Below are 12673 nucleotides of genomic sequence, written 5' to 3'. Positions count from 1 at the left end.
GACGCATTCTCACCAAATCAAAACATATGACTGGGAGAAATTAGTGTTTTATAGAAACTTACATCTAAACCCCTCAGAATGGATGCTCTATCAATAGTGCTAGTCCATAATGTGTTTTTAGCTGGTAAACCCTAAAAACCCATCTTGTCCATGCCGACCAGGCTTCCTAAACTGAACTAGTTCCATTTGCCTGCATTTGGTCTATTTTCCTCTAAACCTTTCCTGTCTTTGTATCTTTCTAAATGTCTTTAAAATGCTGTAACTGTACTTGCCTCTATCACTTTTACTTGTAGCCCATTCCATACACACCCCACTCTCCGTGTGAAAAAGTTGCCTTTCACGGCCCTTTTAAATCTTTCCTCTCTCACCTTTAACCTATGCCCTCTAGTTCTGAATTCCCCTACCCCAGGAAAAAGACCTCGGCTATTCACCTTAGCTATGCCCCTCATGATTTTATAAACCTTTATAAGGTCATCCCTCAACCTCCTATGCTCCAGTGTTAAAGTCCCAGCCTATCCAGCCTGGAATGAAAATGCCCCTTTTCTCTCAGGGCTGGAAATTACACGCAGTTTTTTTGAAAAGAGCTTAGTAACACTGAGAAGATTGAAGATAAACTGCTATTGTAATTTGTTTCCTACATCATAATACATTGTAATATTGGTTGCATAATGGATCTGAAGTGTCTGCTTACTAAAGTTTAGGTCAGTAAAAAAAAAAATAGCAGGGCAAAAACCTAAACTTCAAAAGCAAAGCTACTCTCACAAATGTTATAAGAATTAATTGAATGAATATTAAAAGATCATATTTGTTTATAATTACCTTTGTTGCGCAGGGTAGCGGTTTGGTGAGTACATGCTTGAGTCACTGTTTGATGACATCATATTAGACTGGCCTCCTGGAGGCCCCATATTGCCTTCAGGACCCATTCCATGTTCAGGCCTAGAAGAAAAAAATATTTTGTTGTCTCGCTTCTAAAACAGTCACAGAGCACCATGTGAGAGATTATCAATCATAGGTACATGAGAAAAATACTAGGCTATAGAATAGACTTATTTTAAATATATTCAAGGAATGTGATGTCACTGGACAGCCCAGCATTTATTGCCTTGAACTGTTGCAGTCCTTGGGGCGTAGGGACAGCTACAGTGCCTTAAGGAAGGGGAGCTACAGAATGTTGTTCCTTCATTGTCATATAACTCCATGTCAGGATAGTATGTGGCTTAAAGGGGAACTTGCAGCTCCTGGTGCTGCCATGCATGTGCTTTCCTTGTCCTTCTAGGTGGTCATGATTGCGGTTTTAAGGAACCTTTGTGAGTTACTGCAGTGCATCTTGTAGACAGTGCACACTGCTGCTGTGGTGAAGGGAGTAAATGTTAAAAACAGTGAGTAGGGTACCAATCAAGTGGACTGCTTTGTTCTGGATGGTGCTTCTTAATGTTGTTGGAGCTGCATCCATAGGTGGAGAGTTACTTGCTGGATTCCTAGTCTCTGATTGCTCTTATTGCCTCAGTATCCATATGGCAGGTCCAGTTCAATTTCTGGTCAATGACAACCCCTAGGATGTTGACAGCAATACATCCAACTTTAGTAGTGTGATGGCAAGGTCAAGGTGATGATTAGATTCTATCTCGCTGGAGATTGCCATTGTCTGGTAAGTTACATTCATGCCACAGAAGTACAACTTTTTAGACAAAGTTTGGATGCTGTCCAGCTCTTGCTGCATATGGGTAATGGCTGCTTCAAAATTTGAGGAGCAGTGAATGATGCTGAACACTGAGCAAATCATCGGCAAACATCCTCATCTCTGACTCATGATTGAGGAAGAAGCTAAAGATAGTTGGGGCTAGGACACTATCCTGAGTAGACACTGCTGAGATTTTCTTGGGCTGAGATGACAATCTTCCAACAACTGCAACCAGCAGCAGAAGAACATGACTACAACCAGTGGAGACATTCTGGCCCCCACCTTTCGCCCAGGCTCCTTGATGTCATAATTTGTCAAATACTGCATTGATATCTAAGGCAATCACTCTCGCCTCAACTCCAGAATTCAGCTCTTTTGTCCATGTTTGGACCAAGGCTGTGATAAGGTCAGGAGTGTGGCCCTGGCAGAACCCAAACTGATGTCACTGAGCATGTTATTGCTCAGTAGATGCTGCTTGATAGCGATGCTGATGACACTTTCCATCACTTCACTGATGATCGAGAGTAGACTAATGGCTCAGTTGGGCTTTTCTTGCATTTTGTGGTTAAGATGTACCTGTGCAATTTTGCATATTTTTGTGTAGCTGCCAGTCTTGTTGCTGTATTGGGATAACATGGCTCGTGGCGCAGCTAGTTCTGGAGCACAATTCTTTAGTATTATAGCTGGAATGTTGTCAGGGCATGGTCTTTGTAGTATCTGGTGCCTTCAGCCTTTTCCTGATTCCCCAGGAAATGAATTGAACTGTCCGAAGACTGGCATCAGCGATGCTGGGTACTTCAGGAAGAGGCTGAAATGGATCATTCAGTTAACATATTTGACATTTGAATGAAAATACTTCATCCTAGTCTTTTACATGGATATGCTGGGTTCCCACATCATTAAGGATGGGAACATTTGTGAAGCCTTCATCTCCTATTAATTGCTTAATTATCCACCACCATTCTCAACTTGATATGGTAGGATTGCACGGCTTAGATCTGCCCAATTGGTTGAACGTAATCCTCAATGTTTACAATACTATATTCAAATCATACGTGCTGGTAACAATCAAAGACTGGCTGGCCTCCCATCACAAATCTTTCACCCTTCAATTTTGGATGTAGAAAAAACTCTCAGCATCCTTCACAGAATTCTTAACATTTCTGACTGCCTCCTTTCTTGTCACCTCTTGTTAATTCCTTACTAAGAAAGTTACAGACCTTTATGGTGATAAAATGCAAGCAGTTCTCATAATATTGTTTAAGATCTATTGAGGAATTAATCAGGTGTGGAAGGAAATTGGTTTGGCCAGAAGTAAATACTGAAACTTCGAACAAACATGTGTTCTAGATTGAACTACAGGGTGTGTAGACAGGGCTGGGTGTTGGAGAGAGAGTTGTCTCATGAAAGAAAGAAAACCTAAGCATGGCCTGGAAGTAACACACAAGTGAGACCTAGGAATGGATTTCTGGCAGGCTGCGTGGAATGTTCTTCATACGAGTCCGAGGATTTTGAATCCCAATATATTCCTATAACTTTATGTCATAATAAAGCGGCAGATCTTGCGAGCATTTTATTCCATGGAACAAATTTATCACATTCAAAGTATTACTGTAAACAAAAGATTTTCTCTTGGCTTGAGCCCTGGATAAGGAATTCTTGAGAGCAATACTTGGGAGCTACTTGAACATTCGATGTACCTTGTGCATGAGGGTCCACACGAAAAGAAAAGGCTGCAACTCAACATAACTGGATTTCTCATTCATATCAGGAAATTGTCTAATCTAGTATATAGAAAAATATAACCTGCTGTACTAGGTGGTGGTTGAAACTGGGTTTAAAGGAACACTGGTATTGGCTCTGTTATTTCGCCACGCGTGCTAAACAATAATATCAGCATGGTACATACAAATTTGAGTTTGACTACAACCAATGGATCGGATCAAAACTCCTTGGCCCTATATCATCCAGTCATGAATGGAGGAAGAAAAGTAAACGACATGAGAAGGCTCCAAACCATCATAATCTTTTAACAATTTTGCAGCCAAGCAAGTATGCAAATGAGTATCCATCAGAAGTGATGACTGGACAAAGCATGGAATGGCTAAATTCCAGAAATGGTGAGAGTAGTTGAACTCGACATTAACTTAGTTAGCACCAAAAGGCCTCATCAATAAGTTTGCCTTGCCAAAAGATCAGAAGTGGGTTTGTTTGCTGATTCATAATCTTCAGCTCCATTTACAATGCTTCAGAGAAAATGTTACTGTACAGCCAGACTGGACAATAGCCAAGCCTGCGTTGATAAGTGACTAGCATCTAGAAATCACATCAACAAGTAATGGGTAATGACCATCTCCAACTTTTTCTGATATTTAATGGCATTACCATCACCAGCAACATCCTAGGGTCAATTCCGACCACAAATTGAATGGGACCAGTCACATAAATTGTTTGGCTACTAAAACTGGTCAGAGGCTGAGTATTCAGTAGCTCACCTTCTGGTATCCCACACTTTGCCCATTATTTATAAAGCATTTGAAAAGCACGATAAGAATACTGTCCACTTGCCAGAATTTATTCAATTACAACAACACTTAAGCAGCCATTCAGCCCTGAAGACAGTGCAGACTATGTCATCAACTGACCCAAACACTCAGTTGCCCCATCATGGTATGGCTTAAGTGTAAGGTGCAGTATTTCCAACTTGTCAAGTATTCTTTGACAACATTTCTTAAAAGGGAAACAGATACATGGGAACAACATCACCTCAAAGTCCTGCTCTCACACACCATCCTGATTTGAACATGTTTTGCTGTTGCCTCATTGCTGGGTCCAGATCCTGAAAATCTCTACATAGCAGCATTATGGAAGAACAAAAGAGAAAAAAAATCATTCCTATTTTAGATTAAAAAGTTGATCATAAGAATTTACCTTCGCTCATAGCCAGATCCATAAGCATACTGCTGCCGCTGACCCACATTCAAGTTAACCATTCCTCCTGATGGTGTACGGTTGTACAGATCCTGCATCCCACTGTTAGGCATTACTCCAGGGGGCATAAAAGGATCATTACTTCCAGGCACTATTTTGAAATAGGTCAAGTTAGTTTGAAAGCAGTTCATTATGACAGATATAATAAATAAGTTGTGTGCTACTAATGCTGGAAAAAATGACCATAAACTATTTCCATAAATTTATCCCTATACATCCCTAAAAAATAGACATCTGGCACAAAGAATAGTTCCGGGACCAGCAGAATTATTATATTTTCCAATAATTTCAGCACCTAATTTAGCTATCATGTAGTTTTTAACCTCATGTTGTATATGACATACCTCACCAACTCACCCAGGAGGAAATAACAATTGATTTTACCTCCCTCAACATGTAGAGCATCTTACTCATTACTTACATTCATTGTAATTCTTTTTTAGAAGAAGAATGTATGTGGCAACAGGTACAGTTATTACTGCACTCAGAATCAAGGATAAACTGGAAAAGGTATTTTAAAAAGTTAGCTACCTTTCCTCATACCACCAAAAGGATCCTTATTGGGTTCATATGACATTCGACTCATCATTTCAGGCATATTCATTCCCTGTTGGTATGGTGCATTTGGGGTCATGGAGCCCCATTTCTGGAATGCTGGATCACTAACATCGGAGAAGGGATCCTGCACACTGATTGCATTATTCCTGTTTAGGTTAAAAAATAGGAGAAGCAGAAATTAATTGTGAACTAATACAGATCACAAAGTTCAGACAAACAAATTAAGGGAAAGAAAAATGAGTTATTTCCAACGTTATAAATCGCTTCGCGAGCTCTAAATCTCATGGTGGTTACATTGATTCGCATGGGTGCAGCACAAAATCATTAGAATGACAGACAGTCATGAGCACAGGCTACAGGGACTAGGCTTGTAATCTTTTAAGGGATGCTTCTAATTGACGATGAAAGAAATTGATTGGCTAGATAAAGAAAAACCATTTCCTCAAATGGTAAGGAAGTCCAGAATAAGGGACATTACATTACATTAAAATGAGGGTTAGATGGTTCAGAAACAATGTTTGAATGCACTTCTGGGCACAAAAGGTAAGGAAATCTAGAACCCTCTCTGTCAGAAAGCTTTGAGGTTAGGTCGATTGAAGACTTCAAAGCTTAGACTGGTAAGGTTTTTGTCAGGCAAGTTTATTAAGGATCATAGAATCAAGACAAATAAATTGAGTTAAAATAGATAAGATTAGGATTTGCCATGATCTAGGCAGCTGGCAGAACAGATATAAGGATCAAATGGCCTATTCATTTTGTCTTTTATCCCAAGTTCTGACAGTCAATCAAAAACCAGTATAATGTCTCAGCTCATTGTATTTCTGATTTCTGAAGGAAGGGTCCCAAATCTGGCCCTCAGGGAAATTGAAGTTCAAATAAATTTTGTTCAATTAGGCTGCCCTTGCCAAGCTACATTTCAGAAACCAGTACTAATACCAAATGGAGAAACACAGCAGGCCAGGCAGCATTACAGGAGCAGGAAAGTTGACATTTCAGGTAGGGACACTTCTTCAGAATTTGGGGGTGTGGGAGGAGAAGGGAGCTCACAAATAAATAGAGAGGAGAGGTGGGGCTGGGGAAGGTAGGTGAGATGGTGATAGGTGAGTGCAGGTAGGCAGTGGTGGGGATTGGTCAGTGAGGTGGGAGGAGCGGATAGGTGGGAGAGAAGATGGACAGGTTGTGTCAGGTCAAGGAAGTGGGAATGAGACAGAGGATTGGTCATGGGATGAGGCCGGGGGTGGGGAGATTTTGAAAGTGGTAAAACCCACATTTAGGCCACTGGGTTGTAGACTCCCAAGGCAGAATATGAGGTGCTGCTCCTCCAGTTTCTGGGTAGGATCATTGTGACACTGGAGAAGGCCCAGGATGGAGATGTCACCCATGGAGTGGGAGGAGGAGTTGAAATGGTTTGTGACCGGAAGGTGTAGTCGTTTGTCGCGAACAGAGTGCAAGTGCTCTACAAAGCAGTCTCCAAGCCTCCGCTTGGTCTCACCGATGTAGAGGAGGCCACATTGGGAGCAGAGGATGCAATAGACCACATTGGCGCATGTGCAGGTGAACTTCTGTCTGATATGGAGGTTTGTTTGGTGTCTTGAATAGAGGTGAGGGGGAGGTGTAGGGGCAGATGTGGCACTTCCTGTAGTTGCAGGGAAAGGTGCCAGGGGTGGTGGGGCTAGTGGGGAGTGTGGAGCGGACGAGGGAGTCGCGGAAGAGAACGCTCCCAATGAAAGGCAGATAGGGGTGGGGCAGAGAAATTTTTCTTTGGTTGTGGGGTCGGATAGTAGGTGGCGGAAGTGGTGGAGAAAGATATGTTGGATACGGAGGTTAGTGGGGTGATATGTAAGGACAAGGGGAATTCTGTCTTTGTTTTTAGCGGGGTGATATTCCTAAAATCCCTACAGTGTGAAAACAGGCCCTTCAGCCGTTCAAGTCCACACCTACCTTCAGAACATCGCACCCAGACCCGTCCCCCTAAATCTACACATCCCTGAACACTATGAACAATTTAACTTGGCCAATCCACCTAGCCTGCATATCTTTGGGAGGAAACCAGAGTACCCAGAGGAAACCCACGCAGACACACGGAGAATGTGCAAACTCCACGCCCGAGGATGGAATCGAACCTGGGTCCCTGGCGCTGTGAGGCAGCAGTGCTGAGCCACCGTGCCGCCCCAATGATAATAGCTACTTGGCAGCCAGGTATGTAAGGACAAGGGGGATTCTGTCTTTGTTTTGTCCTTGTCCTCACATATCACACCACTAAAAAATGGTCACGAGCCATTTCAACTGCCTCTCCCACTCTCCGAGTCACATGTCCATCCCAGGCCTCCTCCAGTGTCACAACGATCACCCAGAAACTGGACAGCCGCACCTCATATTTCACCTTGGAAGCCTACAGCCCAATGGCCTAAATGTGGATTTTACCAGTTTCAAAATCGCATCCCATGACCAACCCTCCCTCTCATCCCCACCTCCATGACCTGACACAACCTGTCCATCTTCTCTCCCACCTATCCGGTTTCCCACCTCACTGATCAATCCCCATCACTGTCTACCTGCACTCACCTATCACTGTTCCACCTACCTTCCTCAGCCCCACCCCTCCTCTCTCTATTCATTTCTGAGTTCTGTTCCCCCTCCCCATTTCTGAAGAAGAGTCCCGAACCAAAACTTCAACTTTCCTGCCCCTCTGATGCTGCCTGGCCTGCTGCGTTCTTCCAGCTCCAAACTGTGTTATCTCTGACTCCAGCATCAGCAGTTCTTACTATCTCTTAATACCAATTCGCACTTCTTCCAATGGGCAGGAAAAAGGCATGACAACATGAAAAAAATTGCAGGACTCTACTCAATCTCACAGAGCTATGTCTTGTGTTGGGCAATTACTCTATAGCTCAGACTGTGGAAAGGTTCAAGGCACTGACTGTTCACCCTTTCAAATGTTAATTGACTGAATGGACACAGGTTGTATTCATAAAAGACACTAGAGAGAATAACATGAAACACTGAATCTATGCCAGTGATCCAGTAGTGGCAGGAATTAGCTGGAAGTGGCTTAATTTGTCATTAGGCCTAATGTCACAAGTTTATAAACTCAGTCAGCAATGCCCCAACGAAACACGAAAATTGTTTTGATACAGCTTAACATCCAGATAGAAACAGGCTACTGAGAACTCATTTCAGTTGTCTTCAGAGAAGGGATTCAGTGATCTCAACCAATACAGGGGTCACAATTAAAGTCCAACATTGCTGCTGAAATTAGCACTCAGATGACGTTTGTCATGAACCATAATGGTTGAATTTTAAAAGGGAAGAATCTACAGATATTGACTGAACATGATATGGTCAAGTATGTTCTGGGCCACTGGTCATCAATATTTTACAGTAGAGGAGCTTTTTAAACAATAAAGTGTTAGTACAACTTTGATTGTGTGTACCCTATAATTGTTATACGACTCTGCAGAGGTGGCACAATATTTCCAAAATGTGAAATAAAATTTAGGCATGAAAATGTGATGCTCATCCATGTTTATTTTTAAGTTAAGAGTGAGAAAGATTCTTCAAAGTCAGTTCACATGAAAATTACTTTTGCTTGTTCTAATATTTTGGTTTATTGACACATAAAGACTTCAACTTGACATGTTTTATTCAGTTATTCACGCAATTCACTTTTTCAACATTAATTACAATCTGACGGGTTTACAGCATCAGTTTATAACATAGAAGTGAACATAAGAAAGTATAATCAAAAAACTACAGGATGTGCGATTGAGGGAGGTGGTGGTTTTGTCATGATTTTACTGGACTAGCAACCCAGAATCCTAGGCCAAAGTTTTGTGAACATGAGTTCAAATTCTACCATGGCAAATCTTGAAATTTCAATTCATTTAAAAAAATGTGGAAGCAAGATCTGGCCTAGACCCCACCCCCGACCACCAAACCATCATCTCCCAAACCATCCACAACCTCATCACTTCAGGTGACCTCTCACCCACAGCCTCCAACCTCATCGTTCCCCAACCCCGCACCGCCCACTTCTATCTCCTTCCCAAAATCCACAAACCTGACTGCCCTGGTCGACCCATTGTCTCTGCCTGCTCCTGCCCCACCGAACTTATCTCCACCTATCTGGACTCCATTTTCTTCCCCTTGGTCCAGGAACTCCCTACCTACGTCCGTGACACCACCCATGCCCTCCACCTCCTCCAGAACTTCCAATACCCCGGTCCCCAACACCTCATCTTTACCATGGACGTCCAGTCCCTATACACCTGCATTCCCCACACAGATGGCCTAAAAGCCCTCCACTTCTTCCTCTCCCGCAGGCCCGACCAGTCCCCCTCCACTGACGCCCTCATCCGCTTAGCCGAACTCGTCCTCACCTTCAACAACTTCTCTTTCAATTCCTCCCACTTCCTACAGACAAAGGGGGTGGCCATGGGTACCCGCATGGGCCCAAGTTATGCCTGCCTCTTTGTAGGTTACGTGAAACAATCACTCTTCCATACCTACACTGGCCCTAAACCCCACCTCTTCCTCCGTTACATTGATGACTGTATCGGCGCCGCCTCGTGCACCCACGAGGAGCTCGAACAGTTCATCCTCTTCACCAACACCTTCCACCCCAACCTTAAGTTCACCTGGACCATCTCTAATACCTCTGTCTCCTTCCTGGACCTCTCTGTCTCCATCTCTGGCAACCACCTAGAAACCGATATCCATTTCAAGCCCACCGACTCCCACAGCTACCTATACACCTCCTCCCACCCACCTTCCTGCAAAAATGCCATCCCCTATTCCCAATTCCTTCGCCTCCGCCGCATCTGCTCCCAGGATGAGGCATTCCACTCCCGTACATCTCAGATGTCCTCGTTTTTCAAGGACCGTAACTTCACCCCTCAGTGGTCGAGAACGCCCTTGACCGTGTCTCCCACATCTCCCGCAACTCATCCCTCACACCCCCTCCCCGCAATAACAACCCAAACAGAATCCCCCTCGTCCTCACGTACCACCCCACCAACCTCCGGATCCAACGCATTATCCTCCGACACTTCCGCCATCTGCAATCCGACCCCACCACCAAGGACATTTTTCCCTCCCCACCCTTATCTGCTTCCCGGAGGGACCACTCTCTCCGTGATTCCCTTGTCTGCTCCATGCTCCCCTCCAGCCCCACCTCACATGGCACTTTTCCCTGCAACCGCAGGAAGTGCTACACCTGCCCCTACACCTCCCCTCTCACCCCCATCCCAGCCCCAAGAAGACTTTCCACATCAAGCAGATGTTCACCTGCACATCTGCTAATGTGGTATACTGCATCTGCTGTTCCCGTTGTGGCCTCCTCTACATCGGGGAAACCAAGCACAGGCTTGGGGACCTTCCTGCAGAATACCTACGCTCGGTTCGCACTAAACAACTGCACCTCCCAGTCGCGAACCATTTCAGCTCCCCCTCGCATTCCGCAGACGACATGTCCATCCTGGGCCTCCTGCAGTGCCACAATGATGCTGCCTGAAGGTTGCAGGAACAGCACCTCATATTCCGCTTGGGAACCCTGCAGCCCAATGGACTTCACAAGCTTCAAAATCTCCCCTCCCCCGACCGCATCCCAAAACCAGCCCAGCTCGTCCCCGCCTCCCTAACCTGTCCTTCCTCCCACCTATCCCCTCCTCCCACCTCAAGCCCCACCCCCATCTCCTACCTACTAACCTCATCCCGCCCCCTTGACCTGTCCATCCTCCCTGGACTGACCTATCTCCTCCCTACCTACACTCACCTTTACTGGCTCCATCCCCGCCTCTTTGACCGGTCTGTCTCCTCTCCACCTATCTTCTCCTCTATCCATCTTCTATCCGCCTCCCCCTCTCCCCCTATTTATTTCAGCACCCCCTTCCCCTCCCCCATTTCTGAAGAAGGGTCTAGGCCCGAAACGTCAGCCTTCCTGCTCCTCTGATGCTGCTTGGCCTGCTGTGTTCATCCAGCTCTACACCTTGTTATCTCAGCAACCACCACTAATCGTTTTAAAAACCCATCTGGTTCGCTAATGCTATTTAGTGAAGAAAATATGTCATTCTAACTGCTTCTGGCCTATATGTGATTCCAGAACCAAAACAATGTAGTTGATTCTTAACCGACTTTTGGGCAATAAGTGCTGGCCGGGCCACAACTTCCCAAATCCTAAGAATGAATTAAAAACCCAAAAGATCTGCATCGCAAAGGTGGTTCTTTGAATAAATCATGCAGTGTTGGTGGATAAAGTGCTCCAGAATCAGTAAATTCAGGTCTCACTGGATTAATTTATTTTCCTCAACTATACTGAAAAAGAATTAAATATCACTCTGATCTCCGTTTTGCCAATTAACTCTGCTTCTATGTTGTTGTACAAACGAATACGATTCACCAGTGGCATAGCATTCCCTATGTCAAGAAATTTGCCCAACCTTCCTCTGCACTTGCAGTGATAATCTGAAATGGTGATAATTTTTCATTGAATTCTCAATTAGAATCATAAAATATTATAGAGCAGTATAACATTCAACACATTGTGCCTGTGCCAAGCCTTTGAAAGAGTTATCCAATTAGTCTCAATCTTTTGCCCTTTCCCCATACTGCTACAAGTTGCTTCTTTTCAAGTTTATTGTATTTTGAAACTTACAACTAAGTCTACTTCGAATACCATATCAGCCAGTGCAATTCAGATTACCATAACTTGTGACCATTACAGGCAATTCCTTATTTAGTCCATAAAACTCTTCAATTTCCAGACCAAACAACTGTACACAACCTTCCTCACTAACACTTGAGTCACAATTGGAGAACCATGACCTAATCTACTCAATCAAATTTGACAGTCATACTTGACTTAGACAATCACTTCCCCATCTACTGGTTTTTCCTACTGAATTGGCAGGAGAAAGAAAACAGGAGTGGTAGCAGATTTTCTGATGAAGGGTCTAGGCCCAAAACGTCAGCCTTACTACTCCTATGATGCTGCTTGGCCTGCTGTGTTCATCCAGCTCTGCACCTTGTTGTCTCAGATTTTCCAGCATCTGCAGTTCCTACTATCTCTGATATAATTTGAAGCTGTTCATTTTGGAAATGTAGTGATTGGAACTATGAGATTCTTGATTAGGGTTGTTAACCTTGGCCAATCAGGGAATACTAGCTGACCGATATAAATAGGGGATTCAGAATCTCCTCACTTCAGGGACTGACTCTGAGCTGGCTGGCCACAGCTAATATACTGTGCACAAGTAAACAAAGGGTCACTTGGTGACGGGATACTGACCTGTGTGCAGTTATTTCAGGAAGGTAGAATAAAAACATAATTTTTTAAATGGAGAAAAACTGCAGAGAACTACAACACAAAGGAACTTGGGGGTGCTTGCGCATGAAACAGAAAACTAGCACACAGGTGCAGCAGATAATCAAGAAAGCTAATGG

General features: G+C 44.0%; 1 protein-coding gene across 7 annotated transcripts in view; it reads right to left on the bottom strand.

Annotated features, from left to right (window-relative positions):
- LOC109930802 (AT-rich interactive domain-containing protein 1B-like) overlaps positions 1–12673 on the bottom strand; it is a 171425-nt gene that overhangs the window by 37025 nt on the left and 121727 nt on the right. For all 7 annotated transcript variants that reach the window (XM_048601520.1, XM_048601521.1, XM_020530240.2 and 4 more), the window contains 3 exons: positions 5207–5379; positions 4616–4766; positions 820–939 (listed from right to left, as the gene is read on the bottom strand). In XM_048601520.1, the coding sequence (XP_048457477.1) occupies positions 820–939; positions 4616–4766; positions 5207–5379 (444 nt within the window). The remainder of the gene's footprint in view (positions 1–819; positions 940–4615; positions 4767–5206; positions 5380–12673) is intronic.

Source organism: Rhincodon typus, chromosome 9 (genome assembly GCF_021869965.1).
Source record: "Rhincodon typus isolate 14 chromosome 9, sRhiTyp1.1, whole genome shotgun sequence".
Taxonomy (NCBI): Eukaryota; Metazoa; Chordata; class Chondrichthyes; order Orectolobiformes; family Rhincodontidae; genus Rhincodon; species Rhincodon typus.
Note: the sequence above shows the minus strand (reverse complement) of the source record. Positions and strands in the feature narration are given on the sequence as shown.